The sequence below is a fragment of the Rutidosis leptorrhynchoides genome, chromosome 7 (genome assembly GCF_046630445.1).
Source record: "Rutidosis leptorrhynchoides isolate AG116_Rl617_1_P2 chromosome 7, CSIRO_AGI_Rlap_v1, whole genome shotgun sequence".
Lineage (NCBI taxonomy): Eukaryota > Viridiplantae > Streptophyta > Magnoliopsida > Asterales > Asteraceae > Rutidosis > Rutidosis leptorrhynchoides.
The window spans coordinates 47,430,362-47,450,306 of record NC_092339.1 but is presented as its reverse complement, the minus strand read 5'-3'; the positions used below and the strand labels follow the sequence as shown (position 1 = coordinate 47,450,306).

The following is a 19,945-nucleotide window of genomic DNA, read 5'->3' as shown; positions in this document are numbered from 1 at the left end:
ATGCTTAAATGGGATAATGGAGGGATGTTGTAAGCAGAAAAAAATGAAAGGGACGCTGTTCACTATTTGGTGTATAATGGAGGGACCAACGACACAAAAAAGACTAAAAACAAAAACGTAATATAACAAAAAGATATATAATGTGATATAATTTAAAATCTATCTACAAGAACGTGTAATCTTTATCGAAGATATAACACAATTTGTTAAATTTACTATTAAATATGGACTATGACAAATCAAATGTTACATTTGTATGTTTATTTGATTAGATATGCCTGTTTTATTAAAATATATCATAGCTAATTGATTATAGTATATGACTAGCAAAATGTATGTGTAATGGTAAAATGTATTTGCAATAGTAAATGTGTTTGCATATATTTATATTTATGTATTTATATATGTAAAGCTTTCTTTTCATTGAGGCATTGAGCGAAAAAGGCGCCCCGAGAAAAGAGCATTCCCGAGAAGTCTCAAAATAAGAGAATAAGCCCATTTTAGGATCGAAGAAGGACTTTTAGGAATGGGAATGGATGAAGCGGGGTGGAGGAATGGTCAACTCCGTCTCAAGAGAATTATGCAACTTTTGTGGAATGAGATGGTTTCGGTCTTTATCAAGATAGGTCAAGGGTGCGTCGAGTCATGTCCTTTTCTTATATTAGTGAAAACTCTTCTCTTCTAAAATCTTTCAATTTTCTTTTAGTTTCAGATTGTTATTCAGGAAAACGAATTTTTTTAATAGAATATGTAATATAGAGGTCAAAACTAGTGATTTAATTGATATAATCTTTTATTTATATTCATTTAAATTTATTCGTATCCATATACATTTGAATTATCTATCTTTATCTATAACTGTATGTATATATGTATATCTACATCTATAGCTGTATATGTATATATGTATATACATATACATTTGAATTATCTACATCTATATCAATCTCTGTATCTATATCTATATCAATCTATATCCATATACATTTGAATTATCTATATCTATCTATACCAATAAATTTGCTGGTGATTGTCACTAATCACTACAATTATCTTCCAACTCCACAATACACGAAAGAAAGAGAATATTTTTACTAGTAGGGTCGGTAGCTTACGTGGAAACTTTAATAATTCTACTAGTGGTCAGCCGAAACCCCTTTCTCCACTGGTTTTGATATTTTTCAGAACCCTAATTCTTCCGTACTAGTATAAAATTACTTGCAGCTGCTGCTGCATCAATCCTTGTAACAACACTCAACCATTGCTAATCGCCCATGGTTTCTCTTGCGTTTTCATCTGCAAATCTCGCTGCTACCAATCAATTTCGTTCTTCAATTCCTTCTTCTTCGTCTTCCAACCGCTTAATTGTCAGTTTCCTGTTTTCTCTTTAAATTATATCGATTTCATATTGCCTTTTATGTATATGCATTGAACTCTCACATTTTACACATATATATAGATTTTTACTTCACCTTTCACAATCAATTATTGTGTTTCGTCTGTTTTACAGATATGTTAATGCTGATTAATTGTACAGTAATTCAATATAAAATAATCACAAGCTTTTTATTTTATATGTGAGTGTATTTATGTATATTTATGTTATATGATATGTCATTGTATTTCTTACCTGTGTATAAGTACATATGGTTCATTTTTGCTATAGTTTTACATACATATGTAAGCATACTTACATTTTGTTGTTGTGGAAGCAGAGTTGCAGGGTCAATTACAAGGATAATGGAAGTTTGGGTACACAAATGCTCACCAATGAGCAAAAAAGTATGCCTAACTTCTTGACTATGAATCAATTTGAGAAAACTCCAATGAAAAAGGACGAGAATAGACTTCGAATTTTTTCAGGCACTGCAAATCCCTTGTTATCTGAGGTACATTTTGGTCAATAGTCATATACTTTTGTTATTCTGTCGTATACTCGTATTTACAGACAAATATAGGCCTATGCTGCTTATTTTTTTCTTTAATATCTTTGTTACGGTATCAATCACTTGAAATTATTTGCATTAGTGTATATGCTGATTAAGGTTTGTTCTATTTGACAGGAAATTGCATGTTACATGGGCCTGGACCTTGGTAAGATCGATATAAAACGTTTTGCCGATGGAGAGATATATGTCCAGTTGCGTGAAAGTGTTAGAGGGTGTGATGTGTATCTTGTGCAGCCGACATGTCCTCCTGCAAATGAGAATCTTATGGAGCTTTTGATTATGATAGATGCATGTCGCAGAGCATCTGCCAAAACCATCACTGCAGTTATCCCATACTTTGGATATGCAAGAGCTGATCGCAAGGTAATTTTGTATTATGAACTACAGTACTAACTAACTTGGTTTAACTAACACATTTTCTCCATTTTTCTGAAACAACCCAACCCGTATTCCATACGATAATTTTTTTTTTATAATAATAATACACATTTACGCGCCAATTAAATGTGTAAACTATTTCACACGTTCGTTAAAACATACATCAAGTTTAGTGTTTACAAAAGGCACGAAGGCCATTAATAAATGTGATACAAGTTTGACCTACTACAATTGATAGTTTATAATCCAAACGACACATGAGCATGGTTTGGGACTAAACTACCCAAAACGTTAGGCCAACATCAAAAAGCCAACACCACAAGCACTCCCCGACAACATAAGCGGGAGACCACTAGTCCAAACGTATGCCCTTACCCTTGTCCAAGCCGGAACCTAAAAAAAATGGTAAACAACGAGAGGGTAAGCAAGGCTTAGTGAGTGCAACAATTATACATACATATATATAACCTACTTACTTGCAAACACTTACCAAATCCGCATACATACTAGTTACATAATTAGCATACCTTTCACATGTATAACGCTAAGTACCACGACAACAAGGCTAGTATAACAATAGCATATAACACAACAATACAATATGCTATAATACAAGTATAACGATGATGTTCACAACATCTATAGTACTCAAAATCTCAAGGCTAGCCTAACGAATGGTATCGTCAACATCGAACTTAAAACCCATTCGCCTATAATAATGTGGTATCGTCAACACCGAACTTTAAACCCACATATGAGGTATCGTCAACATCGAACTTTAAACCCTCATCCAACGTCACTACTATAGTCGTAAGGCATCGTCAACATCGAACTTAAATTCCATACGTTTATATTAATGTGGTATCGTCAACAACGAACTTTAAACCCACATATATACTCTAGGGTACGGTATCGTCAACAACGAACTTTAAACCCTTACCCCACAAATAAATAAATCATATATATACATATATAATTATTCCACTCACCTTGTCACAAGGATGATGATCTAGTACTTCCGAGCTTCAACGCAATGTACCTAAATCATTAAGTGCACATTCAATTTCACAACTAGTGGGATTAACCACAATACTCCCACTTGAGCATTTAATGACCCAAATTGCATTAAATGACTCAACTACTCACAACCGCCCTCTTAATGGCAAAGACTCGACTTTAGTTACCAACATTAGTGCATTAAAGTCTACTAGCCTCAATTGACATCCACCTAGGGTAATTTACACCCATTTTACCCAAACTAGGTCAACTAGTACATTCTTGACCCAAATGACATCCCTTTCAATTCTAACAAGTGTTTAATGCTTACAATACCATTAACACTTTCAAACTCACAATTACAAGACCAAAACCCTAGATTATGGCCATTAGGGTTTCATTACAACAACCTAACCCAAATTCACCCATTTTACTCCCAAATGGGTCATACAAGCTTCTATTAACCAAAACCCTAGCCATAATCAATTAAAACTCGAAACTTAGAGTTAGAACTTACCGAGACTATCACCACGTAGCTAGAGTCACAAGGAACAACTTTAATACTTGCTCCAAAGATCAACCCTAAATCCTTCCTCTCTCAATCTCACTTTGAATCCAAATGGGTGTTAGAGTTTTGGGAGAGAAATTGGAAGAAAATGAAAAAGGAAAATGAAATAAATGAACTAGTGGACCAGATTTAATGCACCCATCTGATCTATACGTCCATTTACCATTTTGCCCCTCAAAATCTCTTAATTTAACCTAAAACCGGGACCTGGCCAGCAGGCCTGCCGCGGCGCGGCACTAAACGTCGCGGCGCGACGAATCAAAGTAAAATTCACCATGCTTAAGTCCTGTTCTGATCAGGAAACGCTTGATGGGTCGCGGCGCGGACCCGTTTGTCGCGGCGCGACATACGCCTGGGTCTGGCCACTTCGACTAGTTAGTCAAATTTCCAAGGTTTCCACAACTAATTCCTTCATTCTCGTTCCCAATACACGTCTAAGCCTCGCATCTAAGTCTCACGAGACCTAACACTACACAAGCTCATTTGTACACTTATATACGCACATGTTAACTAGCACACAATAAATTATATATATATACGTTTATCTATACAATTACGCATAAGCTTCCGAATCATAACGTACAAATGGTTAAATATGTACCTTTAGTCACGTACGGGAAAAACGGGATGTTACAACTCTCCCCCACTTAGATCGGAGCGCGTCCTCGCGATCCAAGCCGCATGACAAGCCGGAAGATAAACCAAAGCAAACTCTTCGGATTCCCATGTAAACTCGGAACCCTTTCGATGTCGCCATTGCACTTTGAAGGTTCTAACTTCCTTGTTCCGCAACATCTTAACCTTTTCATCAAGGATTGCAACCGGTTCTTCCGCATACTCTAACTTGTTATTCAAAGTAATCTCATCCAATGGCACCCAAGTCGAGTCATCCACAAGACACTTGCGAAGATGGGAAACATGGAACGTATTATGAATTCCCGCAAGTTCTTCGGGTAACTCTAATCGATAAGCAACCTCACCAACACGTGCCAATACCTTGAAAGGACCAATAAACCGAGGAGCTAACTTTCCTCGCTTTCTAAACCGAATCACACCCTTCCATGGAGAAACCTTAAGCATCACCATATCACCTTCTTGAAACTCAATCGTTCTTCTACCTTTATCGGCATAAGACTTTTTCTATCTTGCGCCGCTTTAAGTCGAGCCCGAATCATTTCAATTTTTCTATTCGTCTCCAAAACCAAATCGGAACTTCCGATTTCTCGTTGACCCACTTCTCCCCAACAAATGGGAGTTCGACATCTACGCCCATAGAGCATCTCGTATGGTGGCATCCCAATACTAGCGTGGTAACTATTATTGTATGAGAATTCCACCAAGGGTAAGTGCTCGTCCCAACTTCCACCAAAATCAATAATACACGCCCTTAACATATCCTCTAGCATTTGGTTAGTACGCTCGGTTTGACCGTCCGTTTGAGGATGATACGCCGTGCTCATTTTCAATTGAGTACCCATATCTTCATGAAACTTGTTCCAAAACCGAGATGTAAAGCGAGTATCTCGATCCGAAACAATAGATACCGGAACCCCATGTCTTGATATCACCTCCTTTATAAACAACTTAGCTAAAGTCTCCGATGATATCGTTTCCCGAATGGGAAGAAACAAGGCACTCTTCGTCAATCTATCAACAATCATCCAAATCGTATCGTATTGGGTTCGCGCCGTCTTCGGTAACTTGGTAATAAAGTCCATGGTAATGTGCTCCCATTTCCATTTCGGGACTTCCAATGGTTGTAACTTACCGTAAGGCTTTTGGTGTTCGGCTTTGACTTGCAAGCACGTGACGCATTGTTCAACATACTTAACCACATCACGTTTCATGCCGGGCCACCAATAATCTTTCTTCAAATCATAGTACATTTTCGTTGCACCCGGATGAATGGAATACTTGGACTTATGTGCTTCATCAAGTAGCATTCGCCGGTAATCCCCCATCTTGGGTACCCACACCCTTCCTTGAAAGGACAACAAGCCACGCGAGCCCATTGTAATGAACTCCGATTGGCCAACGATTCGTTCCGTGTGCTTATTGTGAACATAAGCCTCTATTTGATCTTCACCCATCTTTTCAAGAAAGTCATTAGTGATAATCAAACGTAACGATCCTACCTTTATCGCCGGATGTGTACTCTTTCGACTCAAGGCGTCCGCAACAACGTTCGCCTTACCCGGATGATAAAGTATCACGCAATCATAATCTTTCACCACGTCCATCCATCTACGTTGACGATAATTCAAATCTCGTTGAGTGAAAAGATGTTTCAAATTTTTGTGATCCGAATATATCGTACACTTGACACCATACAAGTAATGGCGCCAAATTTTCAACGCGTGCACTACCGCCGCCATCTCAAGATCATGAGTCGGGTATCTCGTCTCGTGTTCTTTTAATTGTCGAGAGGCATAAGCGATGACTTTACCTCTTTGCATCAGAACACACCCGAGTCCATTCAACGAAGCATCACAATAAACCACCATGTCTTCAATTCCTTCCGGTAACACCAACACCGGAGCTTGACATAACTTCTCTTTCAACAATTGAAAGGCGACTTCTTGTTCATTTTCCCAATTAAATTTAACATTCTTCCTCGTCAACTTCGTCAAAGGAGAAGCAATCTTAGAAAAGTCTTGAATAAACCGACGATAATAACCGGCCAATCCGAGAAAACTTCGGATTTCCGTAGGCGTAGTCGGTCGTCCCCAACTCTTCACCGTCTCGATCTTCCCCGGATCTACTTGAATACCATTCTCATTCACAATATGACCAAGGAATTGAACTTCCCTTAGCCAAAATTCACATTTGGAGAACTTTGCATACAACTTCTCCTTTCGTAGCGTCTTCAATACTTCACGCAAATGATGTTCATGTTCGTTCATACTTTTCGAGTAGACTAGTATGTCGTCAATGAACACTATTACCGACTTGTCCAACATAGGTTGGCACACTCGGTTCATAAGATCCATGAATGCCGCCGGTGCATTCGTAAGACCAAAGGGCATAACTACAAACTCGTAATGCCCGTAACGCGTTCGAAAAGCCGTCTTCTCTATGTCTTCCTCACGGACCCGCATTTGGTGATAGCCGGACCGTAGGTCGATCTTAGAGAAATACGTTGCACCTTGAAGTTGATCAAATAAATCGTCAATCCTAGGTAATGGATAACGATTCTTGATCGTCACTTTATTCAACTCACGGTAATCAATGCACATACGCATACTACCATCTTTCTTCTTCACAAATAACACCGGAGCGCCCCATGGCGAAGCACTCGGTCGAATAAAACCCTTCTCGAGCAACTCCTGGGTTTGATTTAACAACTCTTGCATTTCCGTTGGTGCTAAACGATAAGGAGTTTTAGCAATGGGAGTAGCTCCCGGAACCAACTCAATACGAAACTCAACCTGTCTTTCCGCCGGAACACCCGGTAATTCGTCCGGAAAAACGTCTTCGAATTCACTAACAACCGGAATTTCACGAATAGGTGGTGGCTCATCACGAGTATCAACAACATGGGCAAGAAAAGCCATGCCACCACTAACAAGAAAACGACGTGCCCGTGCAAAAGAACATATCGGCACAAGTCTTCTTCGTTTATCGCCGTGAATAACTAACTCTCCCCCACTTGGGGTCTTCACGCGGATAAATTTATCATGGCATGCAATATCGGCTCTATTCCGATCGAGCCAATCCATGCCAACAACGATATCAAAATCGCCCAACGTCATAGGGATAAGATCAATTTTAAAGTTTTCGGCACCAAAAACAACGTCACAGTTCTTGCACACATCAACCACTAGCACCGTCTTGCCGTCCGCTATTTCGACCTCTACCGGACGACTTAACTTAGCTAACGGTCTATCAAGTTTAGGCACAAATTTTGGAGATACAAACGACACATTTGCACCGCTATCAAATAAAATCCTTGCTGGATTAGAGTTAACCATAAAAGTACCTGAGACAACATCGTGGGATTGCTTGGCTTCGTCATTCGTCATCAAATAGTTTCGCCCTCGAGCCGTACCCGCCGACTTCTTTAGCCTTTTAACATTATCGTTGTTCAAATCGGGACACTCTGACTTTCGGTGTCCTTCTTTGTTGCAATTAAAACAAGTGAGCTTGTTTGTTGAATTTGGCTTCGGACAATCTCGAGCCATATGTCCACGTACCCCACAATTGTAGCAAGTAGGGACAAAGTTCCCAAAACCACCGGTAGCGCCCTTCTTCACACTATTGACACTTTCGGAACCCTTTTTGTTCTTGTTCTTCTTATCTGAAAAATTCGAATGACTCGAACCTTCAAACTTTCTTTTTGAAAAAGTGAAATCGCTTTTTCTTGGAACCTCCGGCTCAAAACCCCGAGCCAACTCGTATAGCTCTTCAAAAGTCTTAGCCATCCCCCGACTAATCTTACCCTTGAACTCGTCATTCAAAGTACGATAAAAATCCTTCATTAGCTTGTGATCATCACCAACATATTCCGGGCAAAAACGAGTCTTTGCCAAGAAGGTAGACTTTAGAGTAACCAAGTCCATTGAACCTTGTTGCAAATTGTGCAACTCGTCCCGGATTCTATCGAGGTCGGAAGAAGTTCGGTATTCTTTGAAGAATTCCTTCTTAAACTCCTCCCACGTCAAGCTCATGCATTGTTCCTCACCATATAATTGGATTTTATCATCCCACCACAACTTCGCCTCTTCTCGTAACATGCTAGAACCATACCTTGCCTTCTTCTCGGGAGGACATTCCGCGGTACGGAAAGCTCCCTCGATATCGGAAATCCAACATGTGCTTTTCAACGGATCTCGTACTCCATTAAACATCGGAGGTTGAGCATCCTTGAAGTTTTTGTAGTGGAAATCTCGCCTTCCATGACCACCATTACCATCACCCCCTTCACCACGAGGATAAATGTTTCTAGCTTCTAATGCCTCCTCGATTGCGGCATTCATTCGCTCATTTATCATTTCGGTTACTTGCCCATCAACCGATTCTTGAAAAACCTTTCGGACATCCTCAAGGAATTCCGCTCTTTGCCTTTTAATAATGGCCTCAACCTTGGCCGTGAACCCGGCGTCTTCACTAGTACCTCCGCCGTTAATATCATGTCCGTTTCTCATCTTCATTCTATAAGATGGAAAAGATTAAACAACGACTCGATAGGACTTAACACATAAGTATATACATATACACCACACTACCCCATCTTGCTCAACAATCGTCGTACATCGCTTGTTTGACACGATTTGAACCCGTAACAATGGTAGCTAATCATTGTTACGCGAGCACGTCGCATTAACTTGCTAGTACAACGTCTATCTCGCTTGATGATTTGCTAAACACAACACAAAACAATTAGTGCAAGGTTAGTTCACATAAACCTAAGCACTAACCGATCCCCAGTCCGACCCGCCTCCTACAAGTCCCGCATAAAGCGCATACACAATAAAGTCTAAGTCTAGGCACCTATCTCAAGTCGCCTAAATCCCTTAGACCATGCTCTGATACCACTTGAAACAACCCAACCCGTATTCCATACGATAATTTTTTTTTTATAATAATAATACACATTTACGCGCCAATTAAATGTGTAAACTATTTCACACGTTCGTTAAAACATACATCAAGTTTAGTGTTTACAAAAGGCACGAAGGCCATTAATAAATGTGATACAAGTTTGACCTACTACAATTGATAGTTTATAATCCAAACGACACATGAGCATGGTTTGGGACTAAACTACCCAAAACGTTAGGCCAACATCAAAAAGCCAACACCACAAGCACTCCCCGACAACATAAGCGGGAGACCACTAGTCCAAACGTATGCCCTTACCCTTGTCCAAGCCGGAACCTAAAAAAAATGGTAAACAACGAGAGGGTAAGCAAGGCTTAGTGAGTGCAACAATTATACATACATATATATAACCTACTTACTTGCAAACACTTACCAAATCCGCATACATACTAGTTACATAATTAGCATACCTTTCACATGTATAACGCTAAGTACCACGACAACAAGGCTAGTATAACAATAGCATATAACACAACAATACAATATGCTATAATACAAGTATAACGATGATGTTCACAACATCTATAGTACTCAAAATCTCAAGGCTAGCCTAACGAATGGTATCGTCAACATCGAACTTAAAACCCATTCGCCTATAATAATGTGGTATCGTCAACACCGAACTTTAAACCCACATATGAGGTATCGTCAACATCGAACTTTAAACCCTCATCCAACGTCACTACTATAGTCGTATGGCATCGTCAACATCGAACTTAAATTCCATACGTTTATATTAATGTGGTATCGTCAACAACGAACTTTAAACCCACATATATACTCTAGGGTACGGTATCGTCAACAACGAACTTTAAACCCTTACCCCACAAATAAATAAATCATATATATACATATATAATTATTCCACTCACCTTGTTACAAGGATGATGATCTAGTACTTCCGAGCTTCAACGCAATGTACCTAAATCATTAAGTGCACATTCAATTTCACAACTAGTGGGATTAACCACAATACTCCCACTTGAGCATTTAATGACCCAAATTGCATTAAATGACTCAACTACTCACAACCGCCCTCTTAATGGCAAAGACTCGACTTTAGTTACCAACATTAGTGCATTAAAGTCTACTAGCCTCAATTGACATCCACCTAGGGTAATTTACACCCATTTTACCCAAACTAGGTCAACTAGTACATTCTTGACCCAAATGACATCCCTTTCAATTCTAACAAGTGTTTAATGCTTACAATACCATTAACACTTTCAAACTCACAATTACAAGACCAAAACCCTAGATTATGGCCATTAGGGTTTCATTACAACAACCTAACCCAAATTCACCCATTTTACTCCCAAATGGGTCATACAAGCTTCTATTAACCAAAACCCTAGCCATAATCAATTAAAACTCGAAACTTAGAGTTAGAACTTACCGAGACTATCACCACGTAGCTAGAGTCACAAGGAACAACTTTAATACTTGCTCCAAAGATCAACCCTAAATCCTTCCTCTCTCAATCTCACTTTGAATCCAAATGGGTGTTAGAGTTTTGGGAGAGAAATTGAAAGAAAATGAAAAAGGAAAATGAAATAAATGAACTAGTGGACCAGATTTAATGCACCCATCTGATCTATACGTCCATTTACCATTTTGCCCCTCAAAATCTCTTAATTTAACCTAAAACCGGGACCTGGCCAGCAGGCCTGCCGCGGCGCGGCACTAAACGTCGCGGCGCGACGAATCAAAGTAAAATTCACCATGCTTAAGTCCTGTTCTGATCAGGAAACGCTTGATGGGTCGCGGCGCGGACCCGTTTGTCGCGGCGCGACATACGCCTGGGTCTGGCCACTTCGACTAGTTAGTCAAATTTCCAAGGTTTCCACAACTAATTCCTTCATTCTCGTTCCCAATACACGTCTAAGCCTCGCATCTAAGTCTCACGAGACCTAACACTACACAAGCTCATTTGTACACTTATATACGCACATGTTAACTAGCACACAATAAATTATATATATACGTTTATCTATACAATTACGCATAAGCTTCCGAATCATAACGTACAAATGGTTAAATATGTTCCTTTAGTCACGTACGGGAAAAACGGGATGTTACATTTTCCCAACTGAACATCTGTTTAATCCTGAAAATTATCAGTCTAAAGATGTTTGACACAAAAAATTAATTTCTTCTGTTGATGGTTTAGACTCAAGGACGGGAATCTATTGCAGCTAAACTTGTTGCGAATCTGATAACAGAAGCAGGAGCAGACCGAGTTCTTGCTTGTGATCTTCATTCGGGGCAATCAATGGGTTATTTTGACATTCCAGTCGATCACGTTCATGGTCAGGTAATGATGTGGTTTCTGTAGCTATTTTTGGCATATAAAATCTGATATAGTCATGCTACTTTAAGTTATTATGGATTTGAATCTAGTTCGACATGAACAGAAGTTAAATTGGAATATTAAGTTTCACGGCTTGTTTTCTTCTTCTTTATTTTATTATTGTTTGATTATAACTACATGTTTAGATTCTTTTCTACCTTGGTTTTTGGTGGTGTTGATGATTTCCTTTTTCTTTTTTTGCATAAGTAGCCTGTGATACTTGATTACCTTGCCAGCAAGACAATCAAGACTGATGATTTAGTGGTAGTCTCACCGGATGTTGGTGGGGTTGCTAGGGCACGAGCTTTCGCGAAAAAGTTATCTGACGCGCCGTTAGCCATTGTTGATAAGCGGCGCCATGGGCACAATGTAGCAGAAGTACGTTGCTTCTCAAATTAAAAAAATCTACACGCACTACTTTTAAGTATCTTTTGTGTTTGTTTCTTCACTATGGAAAATTATGACAAATACAGACTCTTATTCATTTGCAAAATCTGTTTTCCTGGTTTTGTAAAGATAATTTTATTTTAGAACCCTTCTAAACCTGAGGCAGTGCTAAAGCTGTTACAGTTCCTATCTTTCACATTCATACTTCATACTTCAAATTTCAAAAATCTTATGACTATTTGGGGATTGAGCCGCCTTTAAACTGTAACTTAATGATTATGATATTTTTCCTATTTCTCTCGCTTTTGGAGTCCCCTGACATCATTTCTGATGTCACTTTGCAGGTAATGAATTTGATTGGTGATGTGAAGGGTAAGGTAGCAGTTATGGTGGATGACATGATTGATACTGCTGGTGAGATTCTTCTCCCTATTTGTACATTTTTATATAAAATGGAGATATAATTGGATAGTAGGTCAATGAAATGGCTGGTAATACAAAAGTAAGTGAAAATGATGAATTTGTGGATGTATGTTTTTTTAATTTTACAGGTACTATATCGAAAGGAGCAGCCTTATTGCATCATGAAGGGGCAAGGGAAGTTTATGCATGCAGCACTCATGCTGTTTTTAGGTAATTCACATTCCTTTCACTTAGTGTGTAATTTTGCTAATTTCATCTGCTTTTCTTTTCTTGATATACAAATCAAAGAGTGATAAATCATAATTCTGATCACATTGATGAAATTACTTAAAGTTTATATTTTTTGATACAGTCCACCTGCGATTGAAAGGTTGTCAAGCGGTCTGTTTCAAGAGGTGATTATCACAAATACGATTCCGATATCAGAGAAAAACTATTTTCCACAGCTGACCGTCCTATCGGTAGCAAACCTACTTGGCGAGAGCATCTGGCGTGTGCATGATGACTACCCTGTAAGTATCGTTGACCTTGTATGCAATTTCCCATCAGTTGTTCGTTTTTCCGTATACACTAAGTTTAAAACTACTGCATTCGGCAATGGTCAAAATTGAGTAGTGTAATTTTCTACATATATGAGAATTAAAATTGAATCAAACATTTTGTCAAATATAAAATAATCACTTTTGACAATTTCAACGAGTATTACTATTACTAATTTGTGTTGTACCATGCTCTATACAGGGAGGTTTTGAACACTTCTCTGGCCTGGGAATCGATTGATGCGCTAGCAGTGATGATATATGTTCGGCAAGATCTGGCTGATGTGGACTTTACTGTATGTACAAAATTTATTCCTCTGCGAATTCAATTTGTGTTGTGTAAAGGCGTACTTAATAGATCAGATTACACCAACCAAATCACCCTTGTCAACAAGGTTGGTGGTGCATTTTCTGTTAATGGTGCTAGTCAATATTCAATTATTAGATTGCAAGATAAGCAGGATTTAGACGCACACTCTTTTTACATAACACCCATGGAACAGCAGGAATTAAGAGCAAATGTACCCAAAGAACCTTGGGCATATCATAAGCAATTATGACACCAAGCTTGATAAATGGTTGTTTATGAAGCCTATAATCGGTGTCAACTCCGACCTATTTGAAACTTGTTAAGTTGTTATTGTCAACCATGGTGTCTGCATCATATATTCCCCGATAACCGTAAATTCTTAAGTGCGTGTACTGTATAATTATAGCGGATCTATTTAATTTATGTTTTTTTGAAGAAAAAAAAACAAATTTAATCATGACATTATAAAAATAAGTTTAAACCATATTTTTACACATGAAGTACATTCATAAACATGATTACCAAACTTCATAAAGAGGAAATGATCAACAATCACAAATCACTTACAAAAACATCAAACTTGCTCTTTATTCTGGTAATCTGTTCTTCTAGTCTTGGGCAATATCCACTTTAACAGCTTCATCACCACCCACACGACAAAAAAGATCGTATGAATCAACGCGATGACACCACAAGCCAACATCCAAATCAAACAAATCCAAATACTTGTTGCATCTACATAACCATCAGGTGCCATCATAGCCAACGACTGCCAATAACTTAGCACCATGAACACCAACATCCACAACGCTCCAAGCGTAAGCAACCACATCAAAAACTTATTCCTCAAACTTAACCCACTTATCAACACTAAAACTACACCCAAAGATATTATCATACTGAACGTATTATACATCACAAACATATTAAATTGGTCCATGTCTACTTCTGTTTGAACTGCATTTCCAAGCTCATATCGACCATTTTGTGTGTTAGTTATAGCCCCTCCAGGTGGATTGACGCCTGTATTGAACGCTGTCACTGCCACTATCAAAGCAGCGATTATTAAGACAGCACGTTGTTTTTCAAGCCAGTTGTGGTCGTTGTTGGCATACCTAGCCCAAGTTCTTGATAACAACCCGCCTTTTTGTTTAGTCGTGTGTGAGGATTTGGTTGATTTTTGAAGTGGTTTAGGAAGTGTATTAAGATTACTCGCTCTTAAAACACCAGCTTCCATTAGAATTTGTCGTGCTTCGAGTGCTTTGAGATCTCGTGGACAATGATCTAATACATCTAGTGCTGTTAATCCAAGTTTGTTTACAACATTACCATTTGCTTTGATACTTTCTATCTCGAGTAGGTAGTTTAATATCTGCACAGAACCAAGATATGTTGTTAGTGAGGTTTAAAACTGAGACCTTTTGTGAGGATATTATAGCTATTTTTGTAATAAGTTCTATGGTTTTCAGGATTTTCATAAAACTTTCCCTGAAAAATAAATCATCTTTTTTTTTTTTCTTCCTATATCTAAATTTACCCTACAAAACTAGTTTTAAATAATTTAAATTAAAGAATGTATCAGTATGTACCTGTGTCTGTTTACTAAAAGCAGCAGCATGCAAGAGGGTGTTTCCACCATGATCCATAATTTGGGCCAACTCTTCTTCATTCCAATATTTCACCAACAATTTCAACGACTCAAAACGGTTAAAACTAACACACATATGCAATATGGTCTCCCCTGTAGCTGGAATAACTTTCACAGCATCCGGGTTGGCTTCAACCAGTACCTTCACAACCTCCAAATGTTCATTAATGGCTGCTAAATGAACAGGTGTCAACCCATCTTGATCTTGAAAACAACATAAATCACGACCCCCTACCCGTACAAGTTCCTGCACTATCGTTAAGTGCCCATTGGCTGCTGCCACATGGAGTGGGGTCCGTCTTTGGCTATCCAAGGAAACTGCAAGTTTTGGGTTATGGGTCAAAACCACCGTGGCGAAATGGGCGTGGCCACGCATTGCTGCGATGTGGAGAGGGGTTTCGTTGAATGATCCTGCAGTGAGTGAGAGTCTATCAAGAATGAGCTGATCTTGATGGAGTAGTGTATTGAGTGTTTGTACGTTGCCAGTTAACGATGCGTCGTAAAGCTTTGTCTCCATTTTTGATGATTATATGAATATGAATGACAACAACTTGTTTACATGGTGTTTATATACAAGTTTCAAGGGGGTAATTTGGGCTTCCTTGATGTTTCTGATGAATAATTTATTGTTGACCGGAAATAGTCAAAGTCAAAACGACTGAAAGGATAGATATGGGTTTTTTTTTTTCGATAAAGAGGATAGATATGGGTCTAGTGGACAGTAACGTATTTCCTTTATATATTAAAAAATAAAGTCCATACAGGTTGTTGGGTGGACATGATGAAGTGTGAATGGAATGATATACAGGGTGTTAGATATTTGGTCTCATACCATTCAATTTAAAAATTGGAAATCTAATGAAAATTGAATGAAAAAGATAAAATGAATTTAAGATTCGGATTTGGTTTGGTTTCGGTTTAGTTTATAAATCTAAATTCGATTTTTAGCTCGCGTTCAGTGTAACTTTTTATTGAAGGTATATGATAATTCGATTTTTAGTTCGGGTTCAGTGTAACTTTTTATTGAAGGTAAATGATAAGCGTAGCACTAACTGCTACATTTAAACATTTCATATATAATTTGATTTCATATTTGTAACTAACAATACCCAAAATTCGAATTATATTATATTACATTGTTTATATATATAGACCATAAATCGATTTCAAAACGAATACAACAACAATACCCAATTCAAAACGAGAACTTAAATTCAAATTTTTGTGGTTGTTTTGATTAATTTTTTTCTGTCGAGTTTAACTGAAGCTGAAACGAAACTAAATTCGGTTTCAATTTTGAATCATAATCCAGTTTCGATTTCGTTTTTGCTCTAAAATATTTCCACACCAAATAAATTGATCCGAATAATTGAAGAAACTGAATCGAATATATCGAAAACCGAACCAATATTACTGCGTATAGTGTGTTTAATTATCAAGGTCGTGTTGGAAACTTCGACGAGCCCAACACACCCACTATAGAGGACCTAGGTTATACTCACTCACTAAACCAACACTTTGACGTTGGTTAGCCTTTAATTTTATAAATCCTTAGTTGTGACGATCGGTCCAAATCCATATGGACGAACACGTCATTCATTGATTTCATTGCGAGGTATTTGACCTCTATGATACGTTTTGTAAACATTGCATTCTTTTGAAAAGGCACACCATAAATGAATATTTAAATCAAAGGTTTTCGACATCTAATGATTTCTACATATAGACAATCACCATAAATAATAGTTTACAACAGTACTTCCATTGACCATGCAGTCAAAATAAGATACATGGTGATGATTTGGTGAATGCAACGTTTCCTTGAAAAATATGTCATGCAAGACTCCATGCACATAGCTTGTCTAACATCTAAGCAAACAGCGGAAGACTTCTAGGAAACCTGAGAATAAACATGCTAACAAGTGTCAACACAAAGGTTGGTGAGTTCATAGTTTTAGTGTTTCGTATAATCTGTATATAAAAGTGGATCACAAGATTTTAGTTGTTTCATCCAGAAATGTTTATCAATAGATTATATAAAAGTGGATCACAAGATTTCAGTTGTTTCATCCAGAAACGTTTATCAAAATATTCTACGAAATTGAGCACCCTGGTAACTAAACTTTAACGTATATATAATTTGTACCCTTTGTATAATCATCTTAATAATACACGCAAACCAACGTGTACGCTTCTCAAATAGCATACGTCCGTTAAAAGGCTAGTGCTCTAGCTCGGACGGGGATATCAAGCCCTATGGATCCATATACTACTACTCGCGCCCACCAGTTCTTATAACTGGCAGTTACTAGTTACCAAAGCTAAGGGATTTTCGGTTCAAACTCAGTGTAGAATTTAGTATGTACTTGTATCCATTGCGTTTAAAATAAAGTGCATGTATTCTCAGCCCAAAAATATAGATTGCAAAAGCAATTAAAAAGGGAGCAAATGAAACTCACGCATATAAATATTGTATATCGGTTAATAAAGCATTTGCATGTATTCTCAGCCCAAAAATGTAGAGAGTAAAAGGGATCATATGAAACTCACAGTTTAATATTGATATACAATATTGCAGGAAAGCACGTAGACGCATCGGAGATGATAAACACGAGGTTTGATTCACAAAAATACCCCCGAACATTACCCATAATTTCCTTGGCAATAACCCATATTTTCCTTAGCTCTAGCTCGCTCGGAAACTCGTTTTGAAAATTACTTGGACATCACTCCGTCGTAATATTTTTTTGTACATTATTATTTTTGTATCGCAAAAATAATAACACTAATAATAATAAAAAAAATATATAATAAGATTAATAATAATCTTATTAATAATAATAATAATAATAATAATAATAATAATAATAATAATAAATAATATTACGGAGTATATATATATTTGTGTATGTGTGTGATTTAAATCGAGCGAAAACACTGAAATTTATAGATGTGGCCTGAAATCTGGAGTCATGCGACTCGCATGGAAATGGCCTTCTGGCCATGCGACTCACATGAGGACCAGGGACAGCTCACATTGTTTTGGCTCCTAGCTTGTCGACATAATATAAAATAAATATAAATATAATATATATAATTTAAATTAATTAATTATATATTATATTAAATTCACGTGCATAGTTGACTTGTAATTTTTGTTCCGATAAGTCGTACGTTGTCACTCGACTTATGTCCCGGTTCCGGTTTTTCGAACGCCCTTTCGTACGCTGAGAAAACTTGTACTTTACGTTTCGTGAATCGTACCTTTGTCAAAATATAGTCTTAAATCATCCATAAAATATACCACTGTAGCAAAGTTACTGTAGCAAAGTCAATTTTTACTGTAGCAATTCACTGCAGCAAGTCAATTTCACTGTAGCAAATAGTGATTTTCAAAAACACTGTAGCATTTTGGGTACTGTAGCAATTTGAAATGTTACTATCGTTTACTAAATAACTTGAAATTATATATATGTATATATCTTTTTAATATATATAAATCAGTTTTTTTTATACACATTGGAAGTTATTTATAAATAAATTTTAATAATAAATATTTCAACTTATCATATATATTCAAATAGATATTTAAACCAATAAGTTTAATGTACGGTATCAAATAATTAATACATTGTTACCTTTTCAAGTTTTAGTATATATGTATCTATTTACATATAATTGTTCGCGAATCATCGAAAACAACCGAAAGGTATTTAAATATATAAAAGTAGTTCAAAAATTTTGAGATTCAGTTTTACAGACTTTGCTTATCGTGTCGAAAATGTTAATCATACAAAGATTAAGTTTAAATTTGGTCAGAAATTTCCGGGTCATCACAGTACCTGCCCGTTAAAGAAATTTCGTCCCGAAATTTGAGTGAGGTCGTCATGGCTAACAATAAAAATGTTTTAATGACGAATATGAGTTGATAATAGAGTTTTATCTATGTTTGAATAATATGGATAAAATAATCCAATTACTCGAAGCGTATGAGAGAAGTTATCGTAATCAAGTGAAATGGAGAATAGAGATGCGTCTTATCTCTTGATGTAGTAACGATTGATTTCCGGATTTTAAGGAATAGAAAATCTTCATAATTTTAATAAGATTTGATTTTTCGGAATTTGCAGAAATTAGGATTTTCTTTGATTAAATGCGTAACCTGCCTCTATTGCTGCGTCCGATATTTTGCTATAAATTGACCTCTTCCGTTTCATTTATTTTCAACACTCCTATAATCTTCTTTATTATTTCATACATCCCAACAGATTGTGAAAATGCTTAATCCAGTTCTGATTCTTGATATTTTCCTGGCTATCGTATCCTTCATTCTTCTTTTTCATCTACCACCAGAGGAAGTTATTTTCTTCTACTATTACCTTGGGGTTATAGTGTTTTTCATTCTCCCGTGTCTTTATGTTGCTATACGCATTGATATACACGGTTTGTAATTTCGGGGTTGTTATCGGGCTTTATATTCTCCATTATATTTCGGAGCTTCAAGCTTTCGTTTTCTCTTCCCGACCTTAAGTCAAGCGAATAATGGTCCAGAATTCGTAGGTATGAATTTCAGAATAAACATAATTAATGTTCTACGAAAGAAACGGTAATGGCACAATCTGACTTGTCAAATTACCAGAATATCCGAAAAAGACCGAATCATCAAGAAATATATTTTCTTGATATATTTAGAGATTATATAGAATGAAAGAGTTATGTAACATGGTTTATGATGAGGGTGTGATCTGTGAACCTTTGTCACGTTCCATTAGAAACTCAACATGACTTACTGTAAT

The 19,945-nt window shown here is 37.2% G+C and overlaps 2 protein-coding genes across 3 annotated transcripts; one reads left to right on the top strand and one right to left on the bottom strand.

Moving 5' to 3' along the window:
• The first annotated feature begins 1,114 nt into the window (after positions 1-1,114).
• Positions 1,115-13,836, top strand: LOC139858875 (ribose-phosphate pyrophosphokinase 1). 2 transcript variants are annotated; one of them, XM_071847714.1, is made up of 10 exons: positions 1,116-1,367; positions 1,511-1,577; positions 1,716-1,889; positions 2,064-2,312; positions 11,663-11,806; positions 12,053-12,220; positions 12,574-12,643; positions 12,781-12,862; positions 13,005-13,164; positions 13,394-13,836. In XM_071847714.1, exons 3-10 carry the CDS (start codon positions 1,761-1,763, stop codon positions 13,430-13,432), a joined length of 1,041 nt encoding a protein of 346 aa, XP_071703815.1. In that variant the 5' UTR covers positions 1,116-1,367; positions 1,511-1,577; positions 1,716-1,760; the 3' UTR covers positions 13,433-13,836. The 2 variants fall into 2 exon arrangements, with proteins under 2 accessions (XP_071703814.1, XP_071703815.1); XM_071847713.1 differs by lacking the exon at positions 1,511-1,577 and having other exon boundaries at positions 1,115-1,367.
• Positions 13,837-13,972: 136 nt separating this feature from the next.
• LOC139858874 (uncharacterized) lies at positions 13,973-15,738 on the bottom strand. The gene is made up of 2 exons (XM_071847712.1): positions 15,091-15,738; positions 13,973-14,873 (listed from the first exon to the last, which is right to left on the bottom strand). The coding sequence occupies exons 1-2, from the start codon at positions 15,664-15,666 to the stop codon at positions 14,076-14,078; spliced, it is 1,374 nt and encodes a 457-aa protein (XP_071703813.1). The 5' UTR covers positions 15,667-15,738; the 3' UTR covers positions 13,973-14,075.
• Between the last annotated feature and the right edge of the window lie 4,207 nt (positions 15,739-19,945).

Coding starts and splice junctions, on each gene's coding strand:
- LOC139858875 (XM_071847713.1), top strand. CDS start 1,275: ATGGTTTCTCTTGCGTTTTCATCTGCAAATCTCGCTGCTACCAATCAA. Junction 2,313..11,662: donor ATGCAAGAGCTGATCGCAAG/GTAATTTTGTAT, acceptor TTGATGGTTTAG/ACTCAAGGACGGGAATCTAT. Junction 11,807..12,052: donor TCGATCACGTTCATGGTCAG/GTAATGATGTGG, acceptor TTGCATAAGTAG/CCTGTGATACTTGATTACCT.
- LOC139858874 (XM_071847712.1), bottom strand. CDS start 15,666: ATGGAGACAAAGCTTTACGACGCATCGTTAACTGGCAACGTACAAACA. Junction 14,874..15,090: donor CTTTTAGTAAACAGACACAG/GTACATACTGAT, acceptor GGTTCTGTGCAG/ATATTAAACTACCTACTCGA.